This window comes from Neopelma chrysocephalum, unplaced genomic scaffold, assembly GCF_003984885.1.
Source record: "Neopelma chrysocephalum unplaced genomic scaffold, ASM398488v2 Primary Assembly neopelma1_26b, whole genome shotgun sequence".
NCBI lineage: Eukaryota > Metazoa > Chordata > Aves > Passeriformes > Pipridae > Neopelma > Neopelma chrysocephalum.
In genome coordinates, this window is record NW_020897696.1 from 4,301,291 (window position 1) to 4,329,103 (window position 27,813).

General features: G+C 44.3%; 1 protein-coding gene and 1 long non-coding RNA gene across 6 annotated transcripts; one reads left to right on the top strand and one right to left on the bottom strand.

Annotated features, from left to right (window-relative positions):
• Positions 1 to 27,813, top strand: ECI2 (enoyl-CoA delta isomerase 2). 5 transcript variants are annotated; one of them, XM_027676265.1, is made up of 12 exons: positions 1 to 84; positions 9,670 to 9,725; positions 10,223 to 10,412; positions 14,817 to 14,953; positions 16,244 to 16,342; positions 17,997 to 18,188; positions 19,013 to 19,082; positions 20,947 to 21,049; positions 22,593 to 22,713; positions 25,379 to 25,468; positions 26,293 to 26,436; positions 27,266 to 27,813. In XM_027676265.1, the coding sequence occupies exons 2-12, from the start codon at positions 9,708 to 9,710 to the stop codon at positions 27,419 to 27,421; spliced, it is 1,320 nt and encodes a 439-aa protein (XP_027532066.1). In that variant the 5' UTR covers positions 1 to 84; positions 9,670 to 9,707; the 3' UTR covers positions 27,422 to 27,813. The 5 variants fall into 5 exon arrangements, with proteins under 5 accessions (XP_027532066.1, XP_027532071.1, XP_027532068.1 ...); XM_027676268.1 differs by lacking the exons at positions 1 to 84; positions 9,670 to 9,725 and adding exons at positions 7,472 to 7,572; positions 10,083 to 10,139; XM_027676270.1 differs by lacking the exons at positions 9,670 to 9,725; positions 10,223 to 10,412.
• On the bottom strand, positions 1,603 to 2,931 carry LOC113964266. The gene is made up of 3 exons (XR_003533137.1): positions 2,777 to 2,931; positions 2,057 to 2,115; positions 1,603 to 1,969 (listed from the first exon to the last, which is right to left on the bottom strand). It is a non-coding gene; the product is annotated as an uncharacterized LOC113964266 (long non-coding RNA).

Below are 27,813 nucleotides of genomic sequence, written 5' to 3' on the forward strand. Positions count from 1 at the left end.
TCCTTTTCCCCTCCCTCTGGTTATGGCGTTCACGGCCCTGACCTTCGTTCGGAGGCTGTGCTGGCGGTCGCCGTGCGGGATAAGGTGAGTCCCGATGGCTCCAGGGGTGCCCCGCGGACCCCTCGCGGGGGTGGCGCGGCCGCGGCGGGCAGCGCTGGGGCCGGGGGTGTCCGTACCGTGGGACTGGGCAGCCCCGTCTCCCCGCCGCCGGGGATCGGCGGGGAGACCTGGTGCTGCCCTGCCTGTGCCGCTGGATCAGCCGGGTTAACGTTCCCTGGATGGCCCCTGCCTTAGTGCGCCTGGCCAGACGTCGCTTTCATCCTAAAAACTGGGGAGATAGCTTTCTGCCTCAGCTGGGGGCACCTCCAGCCGTACCAGCCAGCTGTAACACTCTGTGTAACTTTCTCCTGTGGACAGGAATGTCTACTCTTGCTGCCGGCTGATCTTGGTTAATCACATTCCTGACCAAATTTACAGTTCCTAAACACTGGGGAAAATTGTAACTCAATTCCTTCCTTCAACTATAATTTAAGGAATGTTAAGGACATTATTTTTAGAAAGTGGTCAAAAATTAGATAGGCAAGCACAAAAATAATTCATGAAGAAAATTATGTTAACGTGTTTTTACATATTTTCAAGTTTACCTTATTAAGAAAAAAAAACCCTCAAAAAAACAAAACGCCAAGCTCCAAAACTTTATTATTAGGCACACTGTTAAAACAATAAAGGAATGGATGAGGGGCAATGTTTCTTGTTTTCCTAAGCTTATTCAGTTACAGAAATCTTCCAGTCTCTGAGATTTTTATTTTTTTTTTAATCTCAGAGTAGTTTACTGAACTATTACACTTTTTATAAGTGATCTTCAAGTCTGATTCAAAAAATAATTGCAGTTCAGGTCTAGTACTTCCCATTGACATGCACCCAAGCTCTGCATGTTCCAGATATTACAACTGAGGTGGTAAAAAGTTTTCCCTCTCTGGGGGGAACAACTGAGTATTGGCATGTTGTGGTTTGTTATCCAGCACCTTTGAGTAGTGGTGTGGTGGCTTGTGTGCCAGCACCTTTGAAGAGTTTGTTTTGGGAATTGCAAACTTATTGCTGTGTACTGTATGAAATTAAGGGCTTGTTAGCCATTGCTCTTGTGGAAGTGTGCTGTAAGAATTTAAGGGCTTATTGGCCAATACCTTTTCAGTCTAAATAGTGGGCTAGTTGCCAGAGTTATGGCGACTGTACAATAAGTTCCCAGACATGTGTCCAGTGTCTTTGCTCAGCCTGACAAGGACTTATAATGAACATCATGCCCCTGACCACTGGGTCGGGACAGCTGCCCCTGTCAGCAGCAACATGGCAGCAGAGGCCCATCCTCTGACGTGGTGACAGTGACCGAGACTCCCTGTTTGTCCTCCAGTCTCTCTAGAACCCCTGAGGTTTCCCTCTGGTCCCCTTAACACCACAGTACTCTGCTTGGAAACCCTTCCAAAACCATTATGGTGAGGGGAGGTGGTGATGCAGCAACAGCAGATGCCTTGTCAGGTGCCTGGACACCCATGGGAATGCAGAGCTGGGCCGCTCTTTCTGTGCCCTGTCCTCGCTGCATGGTGGGGGTACTGCCCTGAGGAGAGACAAATGAGGCTTCTCCTGGGAAAAGCCTCAGCAAGGGGTCAACTTCTCAAAAAAGCCTGGGCCTGTGGGTGTGCTGAGGGGAAGTTGTCCTGCAGGCAGTGGTACAGGCCAAGCGGGATGCAGTCTGCTCAGGATGCTGCGCATCTGAAGGACACCATGGGTTTGGACCTATTGTTTCAGATTTATTAAATCACAGCTGTCCTCCAGCTGGCTCAGTGATGCCAGAAGAGCAATGTACATAGATTGAATCTTGGTTTTTAGGGATTTAAAGCCCTCAGGATCAAGATGGTCTGAGTTGCCAGGCAAGAGACGATTTCATTGCTGTCTGTCTGCAAGGGCTGAAGGGCTGTGACCAAAAGAGACAGAGCTGAGATGAACCTCTGTGTCTGCAGAGACCCCCAGACATCCCCTCCAGCCCATGTTCCCCACTCACTGCTGCAGATCTCATCCACATAGGCATGCTTTGGTCCCTCAGGTGCTGCGTGGCCACCCCTAGGCACAAAGCTCTGTCAGCCCCTGTTCCCCCATGTGCTCCCAGCAGCACAGCCCCTGGCCCTGCCCTCCTCCCCCTCAGCAGGGATGACCCCAGGAACCACCAGTAGCTCTGTGTGGGCAGAGGTGGCAGAGGGAGGCTGAGGCCCAGCATGCAGCAGCTGGGGCTCAGGTAGCCCCAGGGCTGCACCTCCCTGTCAGTGCAGGAGCAGGGATGGGGGCCAGGTTGCCCAAAGAGGGACCCCAGGGGCTGGGGCTTACCAATGAACCTGATGGCCACCTCTTGCAGGGCGGCCTCAGGGTCCTCAAGGTACGTCAGGCACTTTTCAGCCCTGCTCCTGTCCTTCCCTAGCTGGAGAGAGCACAAGGACTTGGGCATGTCACAGAGCCCTCAGCTGGCTGCAGCAGTCCCTCCTGCCAGCACTCACTGTTGCCGAGAGCCCTCTCTCCCACTGGGTGCAGGGAAGGGAGAGGGGCCTGGAGATGAGCCCTTGGGGCTCTGTTCTTGGAGGACATAAACTGGGGTGCAGCTCCAGGCTGTGGGCTCTGGGCTGCAGCAGGGCAGGTAAGGCCCAGCTGCAGAGCCCACACCCCGGGCTTTGGGTGCAGGAAAACCCTCACCCAGCCTGCTCCCTGGCACTTTTCCTTACCAAGCACTCACCAATCCTCCATGTCTGTTGTGTCTGCACCAGGTCTTTGAGCTCCCTCCACCTCAGGAGCTCTGCAGCAGCAATGAGTCCTTCTTTGGCAGCCTGCATAGCATCAGAAGCTGTGAGATACCACCATGGCTGGCAAAGGAAACCTCTTGCCTTTGTCCCTGGGGTGGTCCTGCCCTTAGGAAGCTGGGGCATGCCCTTGACAAAGCATCTGGGTGTCTCTTGGGAACAACCCCGAAGGACAGTGACTGAGGCTCTCAGCCCTGGCTCTCGAGGTGGCCCAGAAGCCACATATCAGGGACAGCAGGGAAGCCTGTGGGGATATGCCTGTTCAGGCTTTGGTGGTCACAGGCTGCTGACAAGACCTACTGGAGCCGTAGGGCAGGTGTTGGAAATGGCTGTGCCAGCTTCTCCATCCCTGCTCACGCTGGTTCTGTGGGGACCTTTCCCACAGGTTATGCTGGGGAAGGGCTGCCCACTGCCAGCAGCCCTTGCCCTGCTGCCTGGGCCCCACGGGGAGGGTCAGCCCACCCCTCTCTGTGACAGTGCTCAGCCTTGAAATCTGTATCTTGGCCACCCTGGGGGGCTGGCTGCTCATGGGAAAGAGCAGCGGGACCAGTGCACTCCATATACAGTTCTTCCATCTCTTCTTGTTCCTCACCACCGCTGACCCCACGTGGTCTCTGAAGAGGCAGATTGAGAACTCTCGGATCTCACTGCTCTCCTGGCAGGAAGGAGGAAAGGTGAACTTCAGAAACAGTAGCCACTTGCCCACAGTGAAGGGGGGTTGTGATCCTGGCTGAGGGAGATGCCGACAGTCAGATTCCAGAGCAGGGAGAAGTAGCACTGGGCTGCAAGGCCCAGAAGCCACAAGAGCCCAGGGAAGTAGAGCCTGCTCTGAGTGCCCCTCACAGGGCTGGGCTGCAGGGCAGCTGTCATTGTGCAGTGCCCATCTCAGGTCCCACACTCCCACATCAGCCTTACCATGTCAAAGAAGCACGGGAGGTTCTCCACCAGATACTCATCGGTGGGGCTGGCCTTTTAATTCTTCAGGTTTTGATGTATCACATTTTTAATGATCATCGTGATGTTTTCCTTGAGATCTTCAGTGCCAAGCCACAGGAGCTCCATCATGTTAGCATGAGGAGCTCCGTTTTTCCTGCTTGTATGGCAGACAGAGTTTCTTTTTTGAGATGAGATTCATGCCTGGAAAGCTCCCCAGGCAGCCACCAGGCCCCAACATGGCAGCAAGGGTGTTTGGAGCAGTCACCCCACCACTTGACTCCCAGCCCACACCAAACCACCGCCTTACCCCCAGCCCCAGACCCCTGGATGCCAACATGGCTGTCCCTGATGCCACCCTGCTTACCAGGGCAGGTGTCTCTAACAGCATGAGGAGGCCTTCGAGCACCTGGGAGGCTGGCAGTGTTGGAAGCTCCTCATCAATGTTGAAGTCGTCATCCAAATCATCCAGCTGAAACTGTGTGCTACTGTCACTGGGGAATGGCCATAGAAGCAAGCACAGTAGTAAGATACTGGCAGAGTCTGCAGGGCTCGTGGCAGGGGGTCAGGTGCTTTTCTTCACAGCCAAGTCAGAGATGGAGCTGCTTTCTGAAGAAGAGGAGCTGGGACTACTGGGCAACCAGTTGACCTAGAATAAGACAAAGAATGCCCATAATATCCTGCGTGTCATCTTGGGCTCAGAGAAGATCTGTGCTACAGTTGCATGGCCACTGCAAGGCAGAGCACTGTCAGCAGGGCTGCCTTGACCACAGCATGGCCTGGGCCAGCCCCACATGGCTTGGGGTGCCTGGGGGCCCTGCCTGGGCAGGCAGGAGGGGGACTGAGGTGGTGTTTCCCATGGGGCTGGGAGCAGCATGGTGGCTCTGGGCTGGCTCAACCAGCTTTGGCTGCTGTGGGCCCGGACAACTCACCAGGGCTAGAAAGCCTGGTGGGATGGAGAACCCCGCTCCTTAGGGGTGTCCTGTAGCATTCCTTGGGTCTGGGAGCCAGAGAGTCTCAGGGTCCCTCTCTCCACAGCAAACAAGCCCTCAGGATTTTCAGGGCCAGTACCTGTCTCCTTGTGGAGCAATGCTCAACAGTGTTGTGACTACCTTCCTGGGGAAAAACTCAGCTACCAGGAGAAGCAGGGAGTCAAAGCAGTGCTGCTTTGGTCCTTCCTTGATGCTTTGCAGGCTTTCATGCATGAAGCTCACAATCTTTGGCACGTGGAGGGGACACAGGTGAGGATAGTGCTGCCACTGGAGTGCAGCCTCAGCTGCCCTTTCCATACCTCTCTTCTGCCTTAAAGTGCCTTCAGGTGCCTGAGACACCTGGGTTTGGGAGGGAGGAACAAGGCCTTAAAGGGCTGAAGGACAGGGCAATCCAGCCACAGGCCACGTACATCTGTTAGCAAGAGGTGTGGGTTATATGTGGCCACCCACAAAAAGTGTTTTGTAGTATTCCAGAGGCCTGTGTGGTTTTCTTCATCTCCTCCATGGCTGCAAGGATGATGTGTGTCCTCTCAGAGCACGTGAGGTACCTTTCAAAGGACTGTGGCAGGAAGAAAGAGAGCAAAGATGTCGTACAAGCTATCTAATGGTGCTGCTTAGCTGGGCATTGAGAGCAGCCCAGGCCAGAGGTGCCCAGCAGTGCCAACAGTTGCTGTGTGGGGGAGGATGAGAGCAGAGGGTCCTCAGGCTGAGGGAGGAGAGCTGGGCTCATGGTCATGGGGTGCTGGCCCTGCAGAGGACCAGGGCTCACTGGTGGGGAGGAGAGCTGGAGCTGCTGCTTGGGACACCAGAGTGCTGCCCTCAGATAGTCCCTGCTTGGGGACAGCAGGAACCCTCTCATCAGGGACAGTGAGGCCATGTCAGCTCCACTTAATCTGGGTCCCTTTGCTCACATGAGTGCCCTGCCGAAGGCATGGACAAGAGTCTCAGCAAGGGGGAGCTTATTATCTTGGTATGGTACTTTTTGGAAGTCGGCAGCAAGGAGCTGATTTCACCTTCTGCATGGTGTGCACAGCATTTACCCCTTAGCCTTGTCCTGCCTAAAGAGCAGGGCAGAAATGGAAGTCAGTAAGACAGAGCAGCTTTGCCATTGGGCTTTCCAAACCACCCTGAGATCTGCCTGCAAGATGGCAGGACAGGAGATTGTGGAGGGTGTCAGATTGGGATCCACAAACTGGCAGGATTGAAGATGGTGAAAGGAGCAGGGAAGAAGAGCAGCAGAGAACAGATCCAAGACATGAGGAGAGCACTCAGCTTCTACAGCGAAAGAGGGCTAGGATGCTACGGGAAGCAGCCAGAGGGGCAAAGGTGGTCAAGCAGAGAAACAGAGCTGTGAGGTGATGTCTGTGTGCGGAGGGATGAAGGCCACCACAATGTCCCTTAATTTTTTGCTTACAGATGAATTCACTGAGGTGAATAGTCTTCTTAGCTATAGTTCTCATTTCTAAGGGTATTTGTCAAAGGAGGATATGTGCCAGCAGATGTTTGAGGAATGAGATCTCGATGTCATCACAGTGGAGTTCTCTTTTTTAAGGCGGTCCTGTATGAGGGAGGAAGAAGAGCAGCAGGGCTGAGGGCAGGCAGCTGGTGCCAAAGCCTCATATCCGAGAGTGTGCTCAGGGCTGGATCCCTGGTGAGTCCCGGCTTTCCAGGGCCCTGTGGCCCCGACTCCTGGAGCAGTCAGCTGGGCAGCAGCCCTGGCAGGGAGAGCGGCAGGGAGAGGGGCACGGTGTGGCTGGAGGGTTCCTAGGCCTTATTTGCCATTTGGAATAGCTGTCCATCCATTCGCTCAATGTGCAAATCTTCTCCATGGCTGCAACCTGCACCTCAGTTCTCTCATACCTTGGAAAGTCCAGCAGCACCTGAGCAAAGAGAAGCTGCTGGTGAGCCCCAGGAGCAGGCATTCACTCCAGTAGCAACAGCGCAGCTCCGCTCCTGGACAGGACTTTCACTGTCCCTCAAGGCTTCCTCTGACCTTGAGCAAAGGCTGTAGGGAGGCTCCTGCCCCTGGGGTCCCTTGCAGGCCTGGGACATAGGCCCTGGGCCAAGCTTTTGGCCAGGTGGGAAGGCAGGTGCCACTCTCTGTGCTCCAGAAGAGCCTGGTCACACAGGAGGTGGGCACTGTCCCCGCAGCATGCTCTGCCTCCATGGCACTTGTCTGAGGACCACCCACCCACCCAGGAGTGGGCAACCCCTCCCCTACAGGGTGAGGAACAGCCCTGGGACTCCCACTCTTTGTGCAGGCCAGACCTGCAAGATGTTCTGCAGCTCCTCACCAATTCTGGAGGGAGGAGTGTTCCACACTATTGCCTTCAGGAGGGAGTCCATGGCTTCCAGGGTCTGCAAGGAGGACAGAGAGCAGTGGCAGTGATTCTTCACCCCCAGGAGGCTGATCTGAGCTCCCAGTGCCAGGGAAGGAGATGTGCCCGTGCTGCCCAGGAGACACCTAGGAGCAGGCAGTCTACTGCAGGTAGAGCAGCCTGCAGCACTGGATGTGTCTGGGCCCTGGGAAAGGGATGACAGAATGAGGGCAGGAAAGCAAAGCTGAGACCCTGCCCTGCCTGGTCATGGGGCAGTGCAGAATGGCCAGAGAGCAGCCCAGAGGGACTGGTGGCTCCTGCAGCTCACCCAGCACTTACCTCCTCCTGGGCTTCTGTGTCCCCCTTACTGATATGTTTTCTTTAGGAAGGAAGAGAACAGCTCTGAAGCAGGCTTCTAGGAGTCTTCTCTTTTTGCCCTCCAGCACCTTTTCCACTGGGCTGCAAAGAGAAAGGGCCCAACTGGACAATGGTGCCGGGGGAAGTGCCTTGAGGTCTTGTGCAGGGGGATGCAGTCCTCTGGGGAAGGGCTTCCTGGGAGTGATGGGCGTGTCCCTAATCCTTCAATAGCTAACAGGGTGAGCTTCTGCACCTCTGTGTGCATCTTCTCACGGGACTGGGCATCCAGCAGCATCTGCAGAGCGCAAATGAGCTGGGACCTGGCAGCTGCCAGCGCCCGGGGTGCCACCAGACCCCAGCCCTGCCCAAGTGCTGCCCTCGTAGGGCAGCATAGTGCCAGGGGGCCTTGCCCCCTTCCCCAGAGCTCTGAGTGTCCCCTCACCTGGATCCTCTCTACCATCTCATATCTGCAGCAGAAGTGGACAAAGCACTGTGATGAGCCACAGACTGTGGTGTGTATGCACAGATCCATGATTTTCTGAGGTGACCTTGTGGCCCACATTCTGGCAGCCAGGGGAAGAGAGACAAACAGGGGGGAAACATGGCCAGCAAGACTGGAGCCCTGTGGTGCAGTGCCCTATGGGAGCAGCAGAGCCCCTCTCAGTAGATGCTGGCACAGCTGCCATCCAACTGGCTGCAGTTATCTCTTTGGGGCTGTCAAGGGCCTGGATGGAGTCCATGACTTCCTGTTCTTCTCTGTACAGGGGTAACAAGCTGACATCTAACAGAGGGGTAGAGCAGGGAGGGCTGCAGAGGGTCCAGCGACAGGAGAGAGGAGAGGAAGATCTGCCCTCTGCCCAGCCCATGCCCCCTCCCCTGGCATGGCCTTTCCTTGTGGCTCCTGGCTGGAGGGTGCCCAGCAGAGGAGCTGCCATGCTGGAGCACATCGTGGCAGGGAAAGCCCCAGTGCCCCAGGCTGAGGAATGTGCTGGCGGGCAGACAGGAAAGGTCCAGCATCCCACTGCATCCCTGCCTCCAGCCAGCCATCTGCGTCTTGCTGCCCACTCCCTGTAGCAGGAGCTGGGGCCTCTCTGCTCTCTCCCTCCTCCTTAGCAGAGGCTGTGCTGGGGCTGGTGTCCAGCCCTGAGCAGCCTCAGCGTTCAGGCATCACATCCACCCCCAGGATCTTTTTGGTGCCAGCGTCCCGGGCAAACATGATCCTGGCATCATTGCAGGATCCTCTGGAGAGCCCCAGCCCTGCCCAGTCCAACAGGGCCTCTCACCTCTCTGCATCTGTGGTGGTTTTGCCAGGATCACCTGGTAGAGTTCTGCTGGAGATCTGCTTTCCTGGGGACCCCTATCCTCCATCCAGGCTACCTCAAGGTGTTCTTCTGGAGAGCTGCTTTCCTGGGCAGCACTCTCCTCCACCCAGGCCACCCTGGGCTTGCTGGGGGGTCTCTTCTCCATCCTGCTAGAAAATGACTAGGAATAGGAAAGGGGGAAGCAGGAAGCTTTGGGAAAATAACTCAGCACTACGGAGCAACAGGGAAAGCCTTGGGCTGTGCTCAGAAGATCCTTGCCAGCTCTGTGCTCCTGTCTTGTCCGTAACTGTCCTGCTGGACACCGTGGCTGGCACTGCAGCTGTGCTGACCACATGTGGGGTTTGTAGTTGATTGCTTTGTATTGTAACTAAAAAAAAAGCAAAACAAAACAACATAAACCAACTTATGCAACTCTTTCTACAATAGCAGCAACAAACCAGTATTTTGTTTAATTTTCTTCTAAATTGAAAGGAACGTGAGCAGAAGGATTGCCACTTTATGATCCTGTAACACCATTTCTGTGTGTGAAATGGCAAGGGGTGGTTACTGTGCCTGTCACTGTTCTGCATGAGGAATGTGTGGAAAGAGCAACGCAAAAGATGAGAGCACCGTGAGATAGTGATCATGTCACAGAAGAGATGTTATACATGTTATCTGAAGTATTACACATAATGGACAAAAGGTGCTCCAGGAGTCACCGAGTGACAGTTTGTGTACCGCTTGCTTCTGTCTAACAACACTTCCAATTCTTTTTCTTCCTTATCTCTCTAAAGCTACTTAAAATAATGTAAAATGAGTGTTTTCCATTTCTGTCAGGAGTTTTAAAACCACATGTTTCTAGCACCACCCACTGCTTTTAATCCTACTAGGATTTTTAACTGCTTTTGTGTGTGCTTTATTTCACCAGGCTCTACTAATGTTTTAAAGAAAACCTTTATTAAGTAAATGGAAGATGGATTTCAGGTATCCATCCTTTCTTTTGCTAAGTGTGTCTGATGTTTTGTGTACAAAGAGATCTTCTGGCTTTTGTTTAATCTTGAGAAAACTGCTATGTTGCTTTAAAAGTTAGGAAGTGACCAGTCAGTATTTTACAAAATGTTGGCATTTTTAACTCTATAAAGTCTTTATGCAAGTGACAGAAGTACGTAATAATGAGAGACCTGTCTTTAACAGGCTTTGCAGTCTTTTCGTTAATCACCTAAACAGTGAAAAACTACTTTAAATGTAACTGACTTTTAAAATCTGAAAATTAGGAGTCTTATGTTTGAATGTTTCTTGGGATAAGAGACATTTATGTGAATAGCTAGAGTGAGTAGGATGAATGGTGGGCTTCCAAGATATCTTGAACGATTAAATGGCAACAAAGAGATGTCTGAAGTAAGGAAATAAATATGAAATGATTGTCAGCCTGGATGTTTCAGGTTCAGGTAGTGATGACCAGAATTTATTTCTTTTTTCAGAGTGTACAACTGGCAAACTATCCAGTGAATGATCTTGTGGGAGTGTGCAGGCATTTGTCCTGGACTGTCACTACTCTGCCAAGTTGTGACTCCTCTTGCTTCTCACTCTCTCCTGGGAGCTGGCTTTTTACCCAGCTGGGTGAGGTTGCCGGGCCCTCACCACTCTTCTATGGGTGTCGCTACAGCAAAGGTAATTTGTAGCAGCGGGGCAGTGGCAGCTAATTGCCCATACAGGGTGCAGGGCAATAAGAGGAAGGTTTGTGTTATGGTTTCATACTTTTTGGTGAATTTTCCACAGAGAGCCTAGTCTCTGCTAGGGTAAGATAAACATCAGGCTTCATTGTTTTTCTAGCTCGGGCCTTAATGACTGTCCTATCGAAAAGCTAAATAACCTTGGCACACCGGCTAAATCGCTTAAGGGAAGCCCCATCCCCGCTGTAGCAGAGGAGCTCTTGTTCGTGTGTCCCCCCCCCCTCCCCGCTCCAGAGAACTGTGAGAGAATCCCTGCGGTGCTCACCCCGGGGGGGAAGGGGGGCGAGGGCCGCCCCACACCACCTCTGCTGTCAGGGAGGCTGCCTTTGCCCCGTGGGGCTTTTGGGTCTCCTCGCTCTTCGCCGGGCGGGCCGGCACCTCCGTCCCTTGCCAGCTGCCGCCCCCATAGCTGAAGTGAAGGGGACCCGGCCCGGCGTGGACTGTCTGGAGCGAGCGCTGTCGGAGGCGGCCTGCCTGGAGGGAGCTCCTTGTGCGCCGCGTGGGGAGCCCCGTTTGCCTGGAGCAGCTCCCTGTGCGCCCTGTGGGCAGCCCTGGTTTTCCGCAGCAAGCGGGAGCAGCCCGCGGGCGCCCCGTGCTGGTTGTGGTTATACCTGCGCCGAAAGGCAAAAAATGCTTAATTGGATTCGGTGAAAGTTTCGGTCACGGTATTTTTCTGGTTTTTTACATATGTATATGTATGTGTATATATATATATATATATATATATATTCAGCAAAGAGCTGTTATTTTCTTTTGCACACCTTTTCACCTGAAGCCTCTTAATTTCGAAGTTGTAATAACTTAGAGGGAAGAACCTGGTTTTTTCCTATCCCACCCTCCTTAACAAACATCTTTGTCTTGTTAAACTAAGACACTTTGGGAAGGAAATTATTTAGCTTTGTTGAAGTAAGTAGATGAGAAGGGGTAATACAGAAGGCTTTTTGATTGCCTTTCCTAGGCTTCTTTTTTTGCTTGGATTAAAACAAGTGCAAGTTTGACACTGGTGGCTTGTAGGTCAGGTTCCAGCCTCTCTGCCTGCCTTGTGTGGTTTTGGCAAAGTCCTGTATGGCCACTAAAATGGGACATGGATTTGCTCAGTGAGTGACTAAGAAGGATTCAGTGTCACAACAGGGGAGCAGCAAATGGAGGGAGCAAGTCATTCCCATAGTGTACTGCAGCAGCCTCTCCTATGTCTTTGGGATTCTGGCATGGCATCACTGTGTAGTCCCAGAGATGGCAATGCTGTTGTGTCTGCTGAGAGGTGTCAAGTCCTCTCCTCCTTGCTCTATGATCTAATTGGGGTGAAGGAGCTCTGTTCCTGCTATTTGTGTATGCCTCTGAAGAATGAAGTCCTGCCCAAGGTGAATAAAATGTGAAATAACTTAATCTTTCTTTTGTGTTTTCATCCTTTGTTAATTTAATAGAGAAATAATAGCATTAGCTTAGCCTTAACATTTTTTAACTAAGTAAAAACTGAACAGCAAAGGAAAGTCACTCTGAGTCTGGACTTTCTGAAAGATCATTCCACTTTTCCTCAACCAGATTTTTTTGTTCACCTAATTGTTTTTTTGTCCTCTTCTGACTTGTCCACTTTGCATCCTTAATAAGGAAGAGAACTTGTGACCTGCTAAATGCAAAAAAACCTTTAACCATAAATATATGTGTGTACATACCTTCAGACCAGCTGCTGTGTTGTTCCCCTCTCCCCAACTGCTCATCCTCAACTTTTGTTAATTTCTGGTCATTATCAAATTGTATATAAAGGAGAGTCTTAAAGTCTTTTTATAATATTGACCACAGCTAGGCTGGAGTGAAGTCCACATTGTCAAACATGGTGTAAGCCTATAGCTCCATTTTTAAATACTGAATCCACTTTAGTCACTGCCTAGATTGACAGGAAAATTTGTACTAGATACACAGATCATCTTGGGGACAGCAGCATTCAAGTAATTCCAAAGATGGATAGTAAAATTGGAGGAAAACAAAGCAAAACCAAAACAAACCCCTGCCCTTCCCACACTCTCATTTTCTTCTTCCTGTAAATGTGACTTCAAAAACATGTTTGGGAATAGGATCTGAAAGTAAGTGTCATGTTCTGGGCTTCCAGGACAGACCAATCGGAGAAATGCAGTATTAAAAAACTTGTATCTGTATCTGTTTAGGTACACTTTTTCCTGTTGAAGGTCTTTTATTGATCCTGGAAGTGAAGTCCCCAAGTTGGCTAGGTAGCATCCAAGTTGGTTAAGAGGTGAACTTGTTAAACTCTGACACAGTCTTGCGAACACATCAGTTTGAATGTTAATTAAACTGGCAGATGTTTAATCCTGGTTTGTCTGGGTGCACTGCTATCTTAATAAAGGCCTACAGCTGATCAACCGAAATAAAAGGACTTTCTGTTCCTGCAGCCATTTTTGATAGCCTGTTCCACTTTGTATTGTTCAGATAGGTTTCTTTTTACAGGCATAAGATTTTGAAGCAGATTTTGGAATACTTTCATTTTGAAAGAATTTCTCTGTATAACAGAAAATATTCTTTCCATGTCTGCCATTCAAACTTGGTATCTCCGAAATACCAGGAACTCTAGATTTTATTAATACAGACGAGCTATAATAGGACAAAGACCCAATAGATCTTACAAGCATTTTTACAAGACACCTAGACAAGCTATCTCCATAAAATGAAAGAGGAATAAAAGTGATGGCACATAGTTGGCATTCTTCACACTGTCTGCCTGCAACTTTTAGGCTTGCAACTGATAATAAATTTTCTTTACAAAATAAGAGCAATGAGGATATTTATGAGGTAGGCAGTAGAATTTCTTAAATTCTTGTTAGGTGTGTATAAAAAGGGAGAGTTTTCATGTTAGGTATGATTTTTAAATGATGGTTCTGTAACTGAAATATTAACATTAAATAGATTAAGCATTCTATCAATCTTCATTTGAAGTAATCATTAATTTTTCAAACGTGACTGGTTATGAAATCTATTATATATGATGATCTAAGATGACAGCTGTATCAGTGAGTTAGGATGGGAAAAGTTGGGCTTTTTTTCTTCTTTTTAAACTAAAATGGAGGAATGTTGATACAAAAACTGAGAACATTTTAAAAACAGTAAAAATGCTTGATGCGTATTGCAATTTAACCAAAGAAGGCTGTGACAACATGCTTTTGCCTTCTTGAAATAAGCCAAAGTTATTAGACTTCTTGGCTTTTGATTCCTAACTGTTGAAGTAAACCTGCTTTTACAAAGCATTATAGAGTTGGGTTAGGTTTGGTCCTTTGGAGTGGGGTTTGGTGGTTTTGGGGGAGATTTTGACAGAATTACCTTGTTCTGATGGAAGGTTGTTCTCCCAGAATGTTTTGACCACCTCTTCTTTAAGTGTCTACAGGCTGTTTTACAGCCAGTCCTTTTCCAAAGTACACTTTGAAATTAGTCTTCACTTATGGTGCCCTGATTGGAGAACCAGGTTTCTAGATAGAAGCACACACACTTGAAAAGTTCACAAAGAACAGACAGGCTGCATACTGTCAGTATGTCTATTCATAGGCATATAAAGCTGTTAATCATAGAATCATTTAGGTTGGAAGGGCCTTTAGGATCATTGAGTCCAACTGTTAACCCAGCACTGCTGAGTCCACCACTAAACCATGTCCCCAGATGCCACATACACACATCTTTTAAATACCTCCAGGGATGGTGACTCAACCACTTTCCTGGGCAGCAATGCCTGACCACTCATTTGGATATTAGGAAAATTTCTTCACCAGTCTAAACCTCCCCTGGTGTAACTTGAAGCTGTTCCTCTTGTCCTGTCAGTTGTTACTTGGGAGAAGACACCAACCGCCAGCTGGCTACAACCTCCTTTTAGGTAGTTGTAGAAAGGTAGAAAGTCTCCCCCGAGTTTCCTTTTCTCCAGGCTAAAAACCCCTAGATCCCTCAGCCGCTCCTCATCAGACTTGTGCTCCAGACCCTTTCCCAGCTCTCTTGCCCTTCTCTGGACATGCTCCAGCACCTCAACGTTTGTCTTGTAGTGAGGGGCCCAAAACTGAACACATTCTTGAAGGTGCCAAGTACAGGGGGATGAAATTTAAATAATTAATAAAAAGTAATAATTTCCAAAGGTTAATTATATTGCAGTGAAAGCAGGCTTCTAAAGCAACTTTCTTGTAATTTTTAGTATCTTGCTTGTTGATGTTTTGATTAGTGCGATATGTATGTTTTATGTATATTTTAAATGTCTTAAAAAGCAGCATATTCGTTTCTCCCCTAGTCTTACAGAAAAAACAAGTAATGGGATTTTTTTTCCCACTTACTCACAGACGAGCTGTTTGCATTCCAGCGATTCACCTGCACATGACTGCAGCCACCATGCAAGTCAGCCAGAAGGACTTTGAAAAGGCTCAGGAACAATTGAAGCTTTTGAAAAAGGATCCTGGGAACGAAACTAAGTTGAAACTCTATGCTCTGTTTAAACAGGTAGGCTTGATTTATTTCATTTTGTAAGGAGCATTTATAACCTGAGGGGATGGACCTGTAAAATATTTACTTGATTTAGGAGCTGTTCAAATGTATTCTGTCTTAACAAGCTCTTAATTTCAAGTGCTTGAATTCTGTTCTTGAAATGCCAGTCCCTTAAACTCTGCCTAAATTCTGAGGGAAGCCAAACCTGTTTTTTCTTATAAATCATGCTTTGAATAGAAACCTGTGTTCAAAGAAATAGAGCCAAATTACATCCATTGTGTGATGCCTTCCATATAATAATATAGATTCAGCTTTGGAAAATGGCTTATGCCTAAGAAAAAAAGAGTATACTGTATGCTTCCTCTTAAATTTGTTGTACCTACAGTCAGCTGTGCTTATAGTATAATGGTGCTGACATTTGACGGTTGATTTCTGATGGTTTCTTCTCTCTTTTTTTTAGTATGGTCATTGTAGGTTTTGTTTGGGTTTTTTTGGTTTTCTTTTAAATTCAGGGAACCATTCCACCACACTTTGAGTGAAGGTTATCCTTTATTACAGCATGGAGGGAGACCTTTGTAAAAATAGCTGCAGGTCCTTAGTGGGCTTTGTACTGGTATTTGGGGAAGTATTTGTGGATCAAGGTTGGCTGCAGGGTCATACAGGCTGTGGCTTGTTATATTGAAGAAGGCAATTGTAGCTTATTTAAAATAAAATCTCGAAGACAGGTGATGGTTCCAGGTAGCTTTACTAACTACTAATAGTGAGCTCATAAATGTATTCTTTCTTTCTTTTCTGCCTCCCACTTGAAATATTTCTCTCTGATAGTGTACTTTTCCTCAGGAGAACTGATCACAGAATGCTTCAGGATAGCTCAGAACTCTTGCAGTTCAATTGGTCAAATGCCCTTGCTCACAGTAGAGCCAACTTTGAAGTAAGATCCAACTTAATAGATCCCATGCAATGGTTTCTTTGTTCGCACGGCTTACGAGTCTGTAATTTTCTTTCTAAGTATAAAACTTCTGCAGTTTTTGAGGTAGGAGAGCTTAACTGTTTTGGAAACCAGTGTCTCATATTGGGTGGCTACTTGTGAAAGCCCACCACCAGGTGTCAGAAAATAGCAGACACTGAAAAGTTCATAGTATGTGAACTATCTGAATATTGTCCAACTACTAGGTATTTCTCCTGTCTCAGAGTTAAATTCTGTATCCAGGTCAGAAAAATATTCTGAATAGTTATCATTTTTTCTGCCAAGGCATCTGAACTTTAATGACGGGTTTAAGTAAGTTTGTTTTGCTCTCTTTTCAGGCTACTGAAGGTCCCTGCAATGCTCCAAAACCAGGTATGCTGGACTTTGTCAAGAAAGCCAAGTGGGATGCATGGAATTCTCTTGGCAATTTGTCTCAGGTGACAATACCTATAGTTTCACTTTGTAGATCACTCTACCTTGAAGTGCCTGATCTGTAAGTGAATGGCTGATGTCTATTACATGCTAGTTGAGCAACTCTGCTTCAGCCATCAAAATGTTTTACACTGTATTCCTCAATCATTTCACTGCTTCAGTGTTTGGAGATTTTTGTTTAGTGTGTAAGCCTAATTCTACGTTATTACTACCAGCTTGTATCAGTGTAAGAGATCTTACATATGTGGTGATTTCCAATGAAAATACTTTTTTTCACATTATGATCTATTCTGCTGTTCTCTTTGAGAAAGATGAATTGAGCTTCTCAGCTCTTACAACAAAAAGCAAATCTCTGAATCCAGCATATTAATAACTTTGTCATTTTAAAAAATCAGTCTCTTATGCTATTTACTAAAAGACTAGAAAAAAGTAGCATATGGAGAGCCTCTCTTCATTCTTTTTTTCTCAGTATATCTTGACCTCTTTAATACCTTTCATAACCTTTAGAGAAGTCAAGTGAAGCAAGCAGGAAGAATAAAGATGCAGAGATACATAAGCATTCCTTTTTCATGCAGACTGTAGTAAGTCTGACATCGCATATAGCTACCAAGGTTTCTTCAGTTACTCTTAAATGAAGGAAACAAGCTTTTCAAATCAGCTGTGTCACTGCTACATTAGGCCTGCTGTTCAGCAGTAGTTCTTGAGATCAGTCAAAGCTATTCCTTAATACAGAGGGTTTTTTCGCATTTTTTTTTGGTTTGTTTTAAAAGAAAACATGCTTGCATAATTTCATGAACATAATACATTCTTGTCCTGCTTTGGGGTTTTTGGGATGTATTTTAATATTTTTGTGGGTTTTTTTGATGGCCCTGCTTTTAGGAGTAGTGAAGAAACACTTAAGGAGAAGAATCTGGTCTTGATGTTAGAGTGGAGAGTGGATAGACAATTTCATGTGCTACAGATTATGGATTATAAAATTGTTCAAAGTATATTATGCTTTCAAGAAAATAGGTTGTAACAAGCAAGAACTGAAAATTCTTTTAAATCACTGTTTAATGTAGAGATAAGGAGACAGGATTCTTTAGGCTTCTGTGTGTCATGCTAGTGCTAAATGAAAACAAGTGTCTTCAAGCAATTTTAAAATGCCATAAGACCCATTTTAGCACTCTAATTTTCAGACCAACATATTCTAAAATAAAAGCTTTTGTTGGAGAAGTGTTTCACTGGAAAGAAGAAACAGAAGATCCATAGAGATGTGTAAATGCTGGGAATATGACAAAGGTCATCCTAGGTGTGGATGGGAGTACTTCACCGACAAAATAAATCTCATCATCCCAGCATTTATGCACTTCTACTTTTGTAGATCTATTGCTGCTGCTTTTCGGATGACTTTAAGCTTGTTGTGCAGTGTTTAAATACAACATGTTCCCCTTGTCACCCCCCTAATTAGAATGCTTTATAATTGAGATTTTTATTTTCTTTCGTCTTGAAGCACAGTCACCTTCCCCCTCATTTCCCCCCAGGTACCCATTTTATTAGAACTATAACTGATTTACATTTTAGCCTTTCATAATATTGTGTGTGGGTTTTTTCCTATTCTTTTAATTTTTTTTTCTTTCTTTCCTTTTTTTTCTTTTTTTTTCTTTCCTTTTGTAACAGGATAATGCCAGGCAGAAATATGCTGAACTTGTCTCAAGTCTGGTCTCTGCAGAATCTGCTAGCCAGAAGAAAGATGCTTCTCCAGAAGAGGGCAGGCATGATGGCTATGAAACATTAATAGTTACTACCAAAAACAATATCACAAAGATAATGTTTAACCGACCTGATAGGAAAAATGCCATCAACCATCAGGTAAGGAAATTAACTTGGGAGGATTAATGATTTTTTCTTTCCTGGGTAAACTATTGAAATTTTAAAGAATCCTCACTACAGGTTAAGAAGAACTGACTGAAACTTGGTGGTCTGAATTTTATGAGGGGCTGGTATCCTGACTCCAGTGACAACCTAAGGAATAAATATCCAGTACAAAATGAAATCATTCAGCTAAAATTTTACAGATTAGGCCTTTGTGTGTCTCTTGATTTCATTCAAATTTAATATAGGATTATGGACTGCACTAAACTAAAATGGCAAACTGCAGGAAGACTGGCATGTTTTGTGCATGCAAGATTTGACTGTAAACTGTGTGATGAAGGATTGGTGCAGCATTTGGCTCTGAACCGTTGCATACATGTGTAGGTAATCTTCCACTTCCCAGTTATCTTCATGACTAAGTCCATCATGTTGGAAGCATAATGATCATCCTGCTTAACAACTGCAAAGATACCAGAACTAGGGTCTTTGTCCCACTGCTGCTAACTTTTTAGTATGTTATTTTGCCCACTTAAACTACTTCTTAAGTTTTAAAATTAGCTTCCAGTCAGTGTTTGTTTAACAAAGGACCTTATATTGTCCTTTAGATTTGCATTGGAATTTTTCACTTTTGCAAGTGTGTGTCTTTATGGTCAGAAGTACCTCACATGTAATACTTAACCTTCTGTGAATGCAAAATTTTTCAGTACTTTAAAGGATCGTAGTTAATATGTCTCTTGAATTCCTTGTTGTCAGTGTCAATCTCATTTTTGTGTTCTTTTGTAGCATCACATTTGTACTTTGTTGATTTTCCTTTTATGCAGATGTACAGAGAAATTATCAAAGCACTTGAAGAAGCTGGAAAAAATGATTCCACCATAGCAGTTATTACTGGTATGTTTTGTATTATACCAAAGTATAGTATTGACATGAACTGTCTACATGTATTTAGGCTAAGATTGAACTGTGTAAGTGAGGAAATTCTTTCTTCTGTTATAGATCAAATATTTTCCAAAGTGTCTTGGCAAAATTACTTCAAGGTGGCATTTTGAATTCTTTAGCAAGCTTGCTGTTACATCAGAATGTGTTTCTCAGATGAGAATATAGACATGGAATACTCCTAAGGGCTTTTACTTTTGAGTAGCTGATATATTTGTTCCACAGCATCTTTGCTACTGCTTTTGGAGTTCATTGGTATGAGTTTAGTCAATTTGCTCTACCTCTGTGATACATTTGGAACACACTTAAAACAAACATCTGAAATCCTGTACTGGCACAGTCAGTAGAAAGTTTACACTGCATATTTACCGATGATCATCAGAAAAAATGGTATTTTACATTGATCCTTTTTTTTTTCTGTGGCTGCCATGGGAAAGGATTGGCCAGGGAAGCTGCAACCTGGCCAAGCTGTGTACATCCCTGTCACCAGATGTGTGCAGCTGGATGACTGCAGCACTGGTATTGAAAGGGCAGCCCAAACTCATGCTGCCTGTGAAGTCTAGCTACTCTGGGGACGCATCCTTTGGGTTCTCTAAAGGACTCCTTTGGTCTGTCTCTTATGCTGACTGAACAGCGTGGTGGCGAGGACAGTCAGCAGGGACAGAAGGACTGAGGGCAGGCACTGCCTGTGTGGCCCATCCTCATTGCAGTTATGTGTGTCTTTTTAGGAAATTAGCCAAAACTTGAGCTTTGGCTGACAGCTAAGTAGTGTGAATTCAAGGTGAATTTGGGCTTAAACCTGCTTACTCTGAGGTAATTGCATGCATATTCATCTCCACTGTCTGCTTTACCAGCAGCTGGTTCCCATTCCCAGGCTCCTGAATTTCCTTTCAGTAGCAATGACTGGGCACCACAGCCCTTACAAAATAAAAAGGGTCGTTCACACAACTGGAATGTCTGAGTAAATAGCAAACACCTCTGCACAAACCTTTCTACTGCATTTTACATAGTGAATAAGAACACTGCAGTGTAAAGTAATGGATGTGCCAACCCATGAAAGGTCCCATCCTGTGAATGTCCTCATGAAATATGGGATGATTTAGACAATTAAGTCATGCAGTCTAGCTTTAAAATGCTCCATGCTTTTTTGGTGGCACCTCAAACTGACTTATACATTCACTAACAGGTTATATGTTTCTTGATGAAGAATCCATCTTCCAGTACAATGATTTCAATGCAGTACTGCCAGTCTTATCCTTAGAATGCTATACCTTTTCCTAAATTGATCACAAAAAATGTGAAACTTCTACCTCGTATTAAGTAGGCTATTCTGTCTACTTTTGATTCCTTCATCAGTTTGAAGGTGGATGAAAGGAGATGCATCAACTTACATTTCCGTTGTCCTGTTCAAAAAAAAAAGATTTTCACATCTAAGTGTTAGAATGATTGCAAAATGACAGAAAAAACCCCTGAGGAAGTATGCAGGGAAAGAAACAAAATATTTTTCCATCTGACGGTGTTACAGAAAAAAAATTAATTTTCTGCCTCAAATATTTCACAGTTAATATTCTTTGGCTTTTTACAGCCAAAGAATTTTTTTTCAGCAGATTGTCAGTCAAAACTCCTTTTTAGACCGCAGATGTCCTTTAAGATAGTGTGTACACTTTGAGAAAATCCCTCCAATTGCTTAATAGTGTTAGACACTTAGTATGAATGTTAGACACTTAGTACTTCTTTTGTAAATCTAATAAATGAAAGCTTCTCTTCTCTTACCTACTCAGACACCACTGATGCATTTACTCATATGTGTTCTCTACAGGAAATGGAGACTACTATAGTAGTGGAAATGACCTGAATAATTTTGCTAATATCCAGCCTGGTGAAATGGAGAAGATGGCAAAAGATGGAGCAGTATTACTCAAGTAGAACATCTTGGTTTCATATATGTATAAGTTACTGTAATGGGTTAAATATAATTTGCAGGCTTTGTTAGAAAACACAACTGCAGGGACCCAATTATGCTACTGTTCATCTATTTAGATGACTGTGTCCAAGGGCTCACCATGTGCATAAACACAAAGATAATGTGGGAGGAAGAAGTATTAATTGTATGAAATAAATGAGATTATATTAGAAGTCTTTTTAAGTACAGTGATGCTAATGATTTCATTTCATTTTTCAGTCCCCAAAGTACATGCAGATATAATGACAACATCATTGTTTTAAATGTATATGAAAAAAATTGTGGGTTTTTTGATATCCAACAGTGTCCACATTAGCAGGACATGTCAAATTCCTTCAATGACAGACTTCTTTTGAATAGAGACCAGTTGGAATGAACTTGCTCAAAATTACACAGTAATTCTGAGATCTTGGCTCTATCTTGAAGTGACTTTATCTGTTAAGCTAATTTATTTTCTAAAGCCAAGTTGATTGGGGTATCATCTGACACAGAGGTTTTGGGGACAAACAGCATGGTTCTTTTTTCCCTACTTGAGCAGATTTTGTCTTCTCTTTTACTTCTGTATGCGATGATTGCATTTGGGAGATGCTTGCAAGTTTGATTGTTCCCTCAGGCACTTGAATTTGATGGAAAAGCTAAAATACACAGAAACCCAATTTTTTTATTTATATTTTAAAGATGAACTGCAAGTAAAGTACTCAGCTTTTACTTAGACAAGCTGTCTGTGGATCACACTTGCCCCTCAAAGTGATAATGATGCAGTGTGAACCTGTTTTGAAGCTGTTACTCAGTGGTACCTGCAAAGTGTTCCAGCCTGCAGTGCTTTATAGGGTGTTCAGCACAATGTAGAGCCTCATGTGCTTTATGGTCTTTAATCTTGCTCTTGTGAGAAGCTTGTGTTTGCTGTGCTGTTACTATTACACAAACATAGTGCTTCATTACAGCTGATGCACAGAGATGTCAGGGAACTGGAGTTCTTACAACACTGTTCGCTTTTGGGAAGTGTTTTATTTTGAAACAAAAGGCTCTTTCTTAAACCTGTGCAAAAGAGCAGCAGGTAATTCTGTGTTGCGGTAACATCACAATTTTGGTGCCTGTTGGGGCTTTGCTGTGGAACAGTCTGTGAAGGGAATGGCTATCCCAGGGGTGGAGTTGGGATGGATGTATAGGCAAAAGAGTGTTCTTGTTAGTGAACTGTATTTAGTAACTTTAGCTGAAGAGGAAAACACTGTCATAACTTGATTGCAGGAACTAGGAAAGCTCTGCTGACATGTACGTGTTTGATTCTTAGTTGCTAAGGAAATGCATGTGTTTCAGATAGTTCTTATTTTGTCAGAATTCATTTCTGAAAGGGTCAAAAACATATGCTACGTAGTTTCTATCTAGCTCATGAGTTTTGTTATGCAGTATCTAATCACATGTTTTGAAAGTTGTTTATATTGGATGAAAACCACTTGAGATGTCTCTTGCATCTTACATTTTCTCTTTTCCCTTCTCTCTAGAGAGTTTGTGGGTCATTTTATTGATTTTCCTAAACCACTGATTGCAGTGGTAAATGGCCCAGCTATTGGAATTTGCGTAACAGTCCTTGGGTTGTGTGACATTGTCTATGCTTCTGACAGGGTAAGTACATTGCATAGCTGATCCCAAGACAGTCTTTAAGACTCTTTCTCTAGCAAATACTATTTGATTTGGGGTAATCTTGGGAGAAAAGAACACTTTAAAAAAGTCTAAATGCATTTTATATCACATCAAGAAATGCCTATATTAATTACCGGCACAGGGGTGCACCAGCCAGTGGTTAATATGCATGGAATTTCCCTGCTGTGATTATGGTTATCAAGTTACTGTCTCCAGTTTAAAGGCTCTTTTCTAAGAACCTCTCTTCTATCATGATGTGAAATGATGCTTGTAAGGTTGCTCTCAGGTGTGGGAGGGGGAGCAAAAGTTTATTATGGAATGGAAGTTCAGTAGCTGGCTGAAGTGATCCATTACAGGATCACTCATGGCCTATGCGCTCCTGACATATGCTTGTATAATGTGTGTGATTTGTTCAGTCTATTCTGGTCCCTAGATCTCTTTTTTTACTAGAGAATTGTTGGATTCTCCCTCTTTCGCCCCTCCCAACTAGTCTATTTTTGCTACAGGGTGAACCTATTGTTTCTTGTTCCTCAGTTTAAAGAACAGACTGTTTTCATCCTCCCTTACAACAGCTGTAAATATGCTTAGTCATCAGCATACTTAGGCTATTAGATATAGCTCCGGTTAATTTTCACTCTCTCTGTCTTTTCTTTTTTTGAGCTAAACAGCTGCAGTTTGTTCAGCTTTTCCTCATGTGGCCTGCAGTCACATTCCTCTGGACTCCTTCCAGTTGTTCTGTGTCTCTTTAAGCGCAGTGGTACAAGCTGGACACATCACTTCAGCTCATGTCTTACTCATGCAAAGTGAAGCAGAAGAATTTCTCCACATTCTGCAGACTGTATTTCTGCTTTGACATCCCACATTGTTATTTGATTTACGTACTTGTGATCTGATATAACACCTGATATAACAACTAGTTAAGTAAAGTAAAGTTGCTAGTGAAACAATTGTTTCTGTTGTATACTATATTTTTGAGAAAGCACGCAGGATCACCCTTGAGGAGAAAAGACAACGCAGAAAGAATCGAGCCTTGCAGAATATACCATCCAAGGAGTCTTTCTGCTGTGCCTTTTGCAACCAGACATGCCTTTCTCGTATTGGCCTTTTTAGCCACCAACGCGCTTGCAACAAATGTGGGTAGAGCCCTTCCCAAATCTTCATTCGCGAAGCCTAGCCATGATGATGATACTATATACTAAGTTATTCCTGACAAACTTTAACTTATCCGTACTAAATAGTGTCTTCTGACTCAATTTTATTAAGACTATTTGGAATTCTAATCACCTCCCCTCAGCATAATATCTCCTTACAGCCATAAGTTAGTATAGATTTAATTGAAGTTTAATCCAAATAAGCATTAAATGTTTTGTCCTGTTAATATTATCCTTCTTTCTTGAATGGCTTGAAATTCACACTTGAATAGAGACAGTCTATTAGTACCTTCCTATCTGCACTGGTTCAGCTTTTGCTTGTGCCCTTGGTAACAGTTCTCAGAGTATTTCTGTAGGGTCTAACCTAACCTTTCATTTAGGTTATCCTTCATGAAAATTTTCCAATTAACCTCAAGTTTATCGAACCTTTCTCCAAGGTGATTGTTCTCTGTTCTTCCCTTTCCAGGACTGTGAACTCCCATGCAGTAAGGTCATTTTCATCCAAATTACTACTTAATTTCACACTCTCCAGTAGTTTCATTGGAGTGCCTTAGGCATTGACTACCCACTCCAGAAATGGCCAGCTTTGCTCTGTTCAGGATCTGGTTTTATTCTCAGCCAGGCATTCCCAGAGCAGATCATTACCAGCCACCTTATGGGACACTGCACAGCCCAGTCTGACAACAGAACAGTTAATGTTGCCTTCTGCACTGGGTTTTGCTCCAGTTCATGGGACACTAGTTTGTCCCCCAGAATATTTAATCTCCTGTTGCTTAAGCATGTCTAATACCAGTCTGCATCCTGACAGATGTTGTCTAGTCTTTTTGTACAATGTTATAAATATCACTTTGTTGCTAGGAAGTCTATTGATCTGTCTTACCATGTGGCTTTCTGTAGTATAGCAAGGGATTCTTTTTCAATGAAGATTCATGAAGAGGATTCAAAACCTTCTGTTTCAGTGAAAGCTCCATTGGCAACTTTTGCTCTCTTTGTGATCAGTTCATATTTTTAAATGGAAATAAAGGCAACCTTTTTGTCTTTCTTGCTTTAAGTTGATGTGAGTTGTCAAAACATAAAATTCTGCTGTTCAGTTCTAACTTGCCACTAACAATATTATTTTGTATGACCCCATGATGCATTTCTGGCACAGGCTCTTTTTAGATTTTCATAAAATTAGAGGAAAGGAGATTCAGTGACTTGAATTTTTCAGGAGCAGAATAAACTTAGTGTGCCTTCAGAAAGGCAAAAATACTTTTTACCTTTTAAGTTATTTGAAATATGTATTTAATGACGTAGGGCAGATGTGTACCAACATCCTGAGAGCATGAAGCAGTGTTAGCAGATGACATTTAAAGCCTATCGTGGTAACAGTTCAAGTGTGGTTTTGGTGAACTCTGTCACAATAGAAGCTTTAAAATGAAAATTAAATCCTAGTACTTTAATTCTGTGCTCTGTTGTAAGGTTTGCTTTATTTTGTTCTTTCTTTTTTTCCCCAGGCTACGTTTCACAGCCCATTTAGTCAACTTGGACAGAGCCCAGAAGGATGTTCCTCTTACCTGTTTCCAAAAATCATGGGCTTAGCCAAGGTAAGAATATCTGCACTGTCTGTGGGATCATCTGACCTTTGTGTGTTGGTATCTTCTGACTGTAAGTGCAGATGTGGTCTTCTGTCCATACTCTTATTTTCTCTGTCTACTCTAGAAATAAGGAAACTAGACAAGAGTAATTAAAAAAAAATGGAAAAAAGACAAGAGAGATGGCAGAATCTAAATTTTCTTTTCTCAGAACAGCATAACTCCTTTCTGGTTCTTCTGATATCCCACAGAAAAAATCTGTGTAATTTTAAATACTTATCTGATAATGCATGCATTAATACAATGTATTTTTGTTGACCAGGGTTTAAATCTGTAAGGAGCAGAGCGAGTGCTTATAAACATCCAAGTATCAAGAGTAGTCTGTTTAGTGAGACATAGCCTGCCAGTACATGTTCTAGAAATCTTGGAGTCACTGCAAAAGTGAACAGACACATTTATGGTGAGGTAATTTCAGATTACATCCTTGGAGCTCTGTTTAGAAAGACATGTACACTCTTAGTGAACAATAGGAACTGTAGGCCAGTCACCAGTGGTGTAGCCCAGGGGTTGATACTGGGTGTAATACTTACTTAACCTCTTCATTATGGCCTGAATGATGGGACGGAGTACCCTGCTTGAGCAGGGGCTTTGAAGTAGACAATATCTGGAGGTTCCTTCCAACACCATCAATTGTGTGATTCTGTGTTCTTTTCAGAGGGCAGATGTTAATGAGCAAGAGAGTAGAATAAATGTGTCATGGAAGTGTGTAGATTTCCTGTCAGATTACTCAAGTTTTGTGTCTTGTTGAATCACACTTTCTACTTTTCTTCACATAGGCAAGTGAGATGTTGCTTTTCAATAAAAAGCTGACTGCAGCAGAAGCCTGTGCCCAGGGACTTGTGACTGAAGTTTTCCCTGACAGCAGTTTTCAGAAAGAAGTTTGGGCAAGATTAGAAGCTTATGCAAGCCTCCCCAAAAATGTCAGTATTTTACATTTTTCTCCACCTTGTAAGCCTGTAGCACTCCCAATTCTCCTACCAAATCTATCCTGTCACTTGGTTTCATTCCATCCTTAACTGAAATAATGAGGCTCAATATATTTTCCTTCAAGCACAGATCTGTCCCTCTGCTACTGGGAAACAAATAGCTCTCTTCTACTCTGTCTGCACCTAAGACAGTGCACTGTACACAGAGATTCAATGACTGAAAAGCCTTCAAAACGAATTAATTAATCCATCTGTGCAGTCTCTCTATGACTGCCTTGGATGCCTTCTCTTAGGTTTTTATTTTGGCAATAATTTATTTTTAAGAACCTTACCACCGGGTCTACAATGTTAACTGTACTGTGTGCACCCTGCGCTCTCAAGATGACACTAGGTGACTTTAATTTTTGCTGAATTTAGTCATTCTGCTAGCTTAGGTTTTGCAAAACTACTTAAGTCACAATGGTATTAGGTTACATTGGACAAGACGAGACACCTGTGCCAGCTGCTGATAATGTGGGTTCATTTGACACTGCGGACAGTGGAGTGGGTTTCACTTCTTATGGCACCTACTGTGATTATGAGCACTTAGTGGGCTGCTGTTTTGCTTTTCATAAGCCTCCTCCACCTTATTAGCACTTTTAGTAATTAAATGCAATAAATACTTCCAGTGAAAAGGTTGACTAAAAGCTAAGAGGTGCAATATTAATACAACTGGATTAGGATTGCAGTGTGGGTTTTGTGTTATTTTTCTGGCGCTTTAAATTAAAGTATAGAAAAAGTATAGAATACTTAACTTCCTAATGTTCCTCTCTTCCTCCTCCAGTCCTTGGCAGTGTCAAAGCAACTGTTACGGAGTATGGAAAAGGAGAAGCTCCATGCAGTCAACAGTAAAGAGTGTGAAGTCCTGACAGAGAGGTGGTTGTCTGATGAGTGTGTAAATGCTATTGTCAGCTTCTTTCAGAAGAAATCAAAACTCTAATCTTTACCAGTAGAATCTGCACCATCTGGCAATAGCCTAATCTGCCCTTATCATTAATAAACTTTCTCTTCAAATAATAATTCTTAATACCTTTTGATGTGGTATATTTCTATTCTCAGTATTGGGTTAAAACTAGTTCATAAAATTAATACACTTTTATGTGCCTTGGATCTGTTATGGAAATTCAGACTGGGGGAAAAAAGGTTCACTGTTCTGTAGGCATCAGTGATGTTTTGGAACAATACTAAAGCAAATTGTCTTCCAAAAGAAGCAACAAATTCAATAGTACCCTATTTTGATAGCTCTTCAATAATTATTAGTGATTCTTTTTATTTATCTATGGGGAAAGAAATACTATATTAATGAAAAAATAAATAGAAGTATTTAATTAC

Coding starts and splice junctions, on each gene's coding strand:
- ECI2 (XM_027676265.1), top strand. Junction 19,083..20,946: donor CACCATAGCAGTTATTACTG/GTATGTTTTGTA, acceptor TGTTCTCTACAG/GAAATGGAGACTACTATAGT. Junction 26,437..27,265: donor ATGCAAGCCTCCCCAAAAAT/GTCAGTATTTTA, acceptor TTCCTCCTCCAG/TCCTTGGCAGTGTCAAAGCA.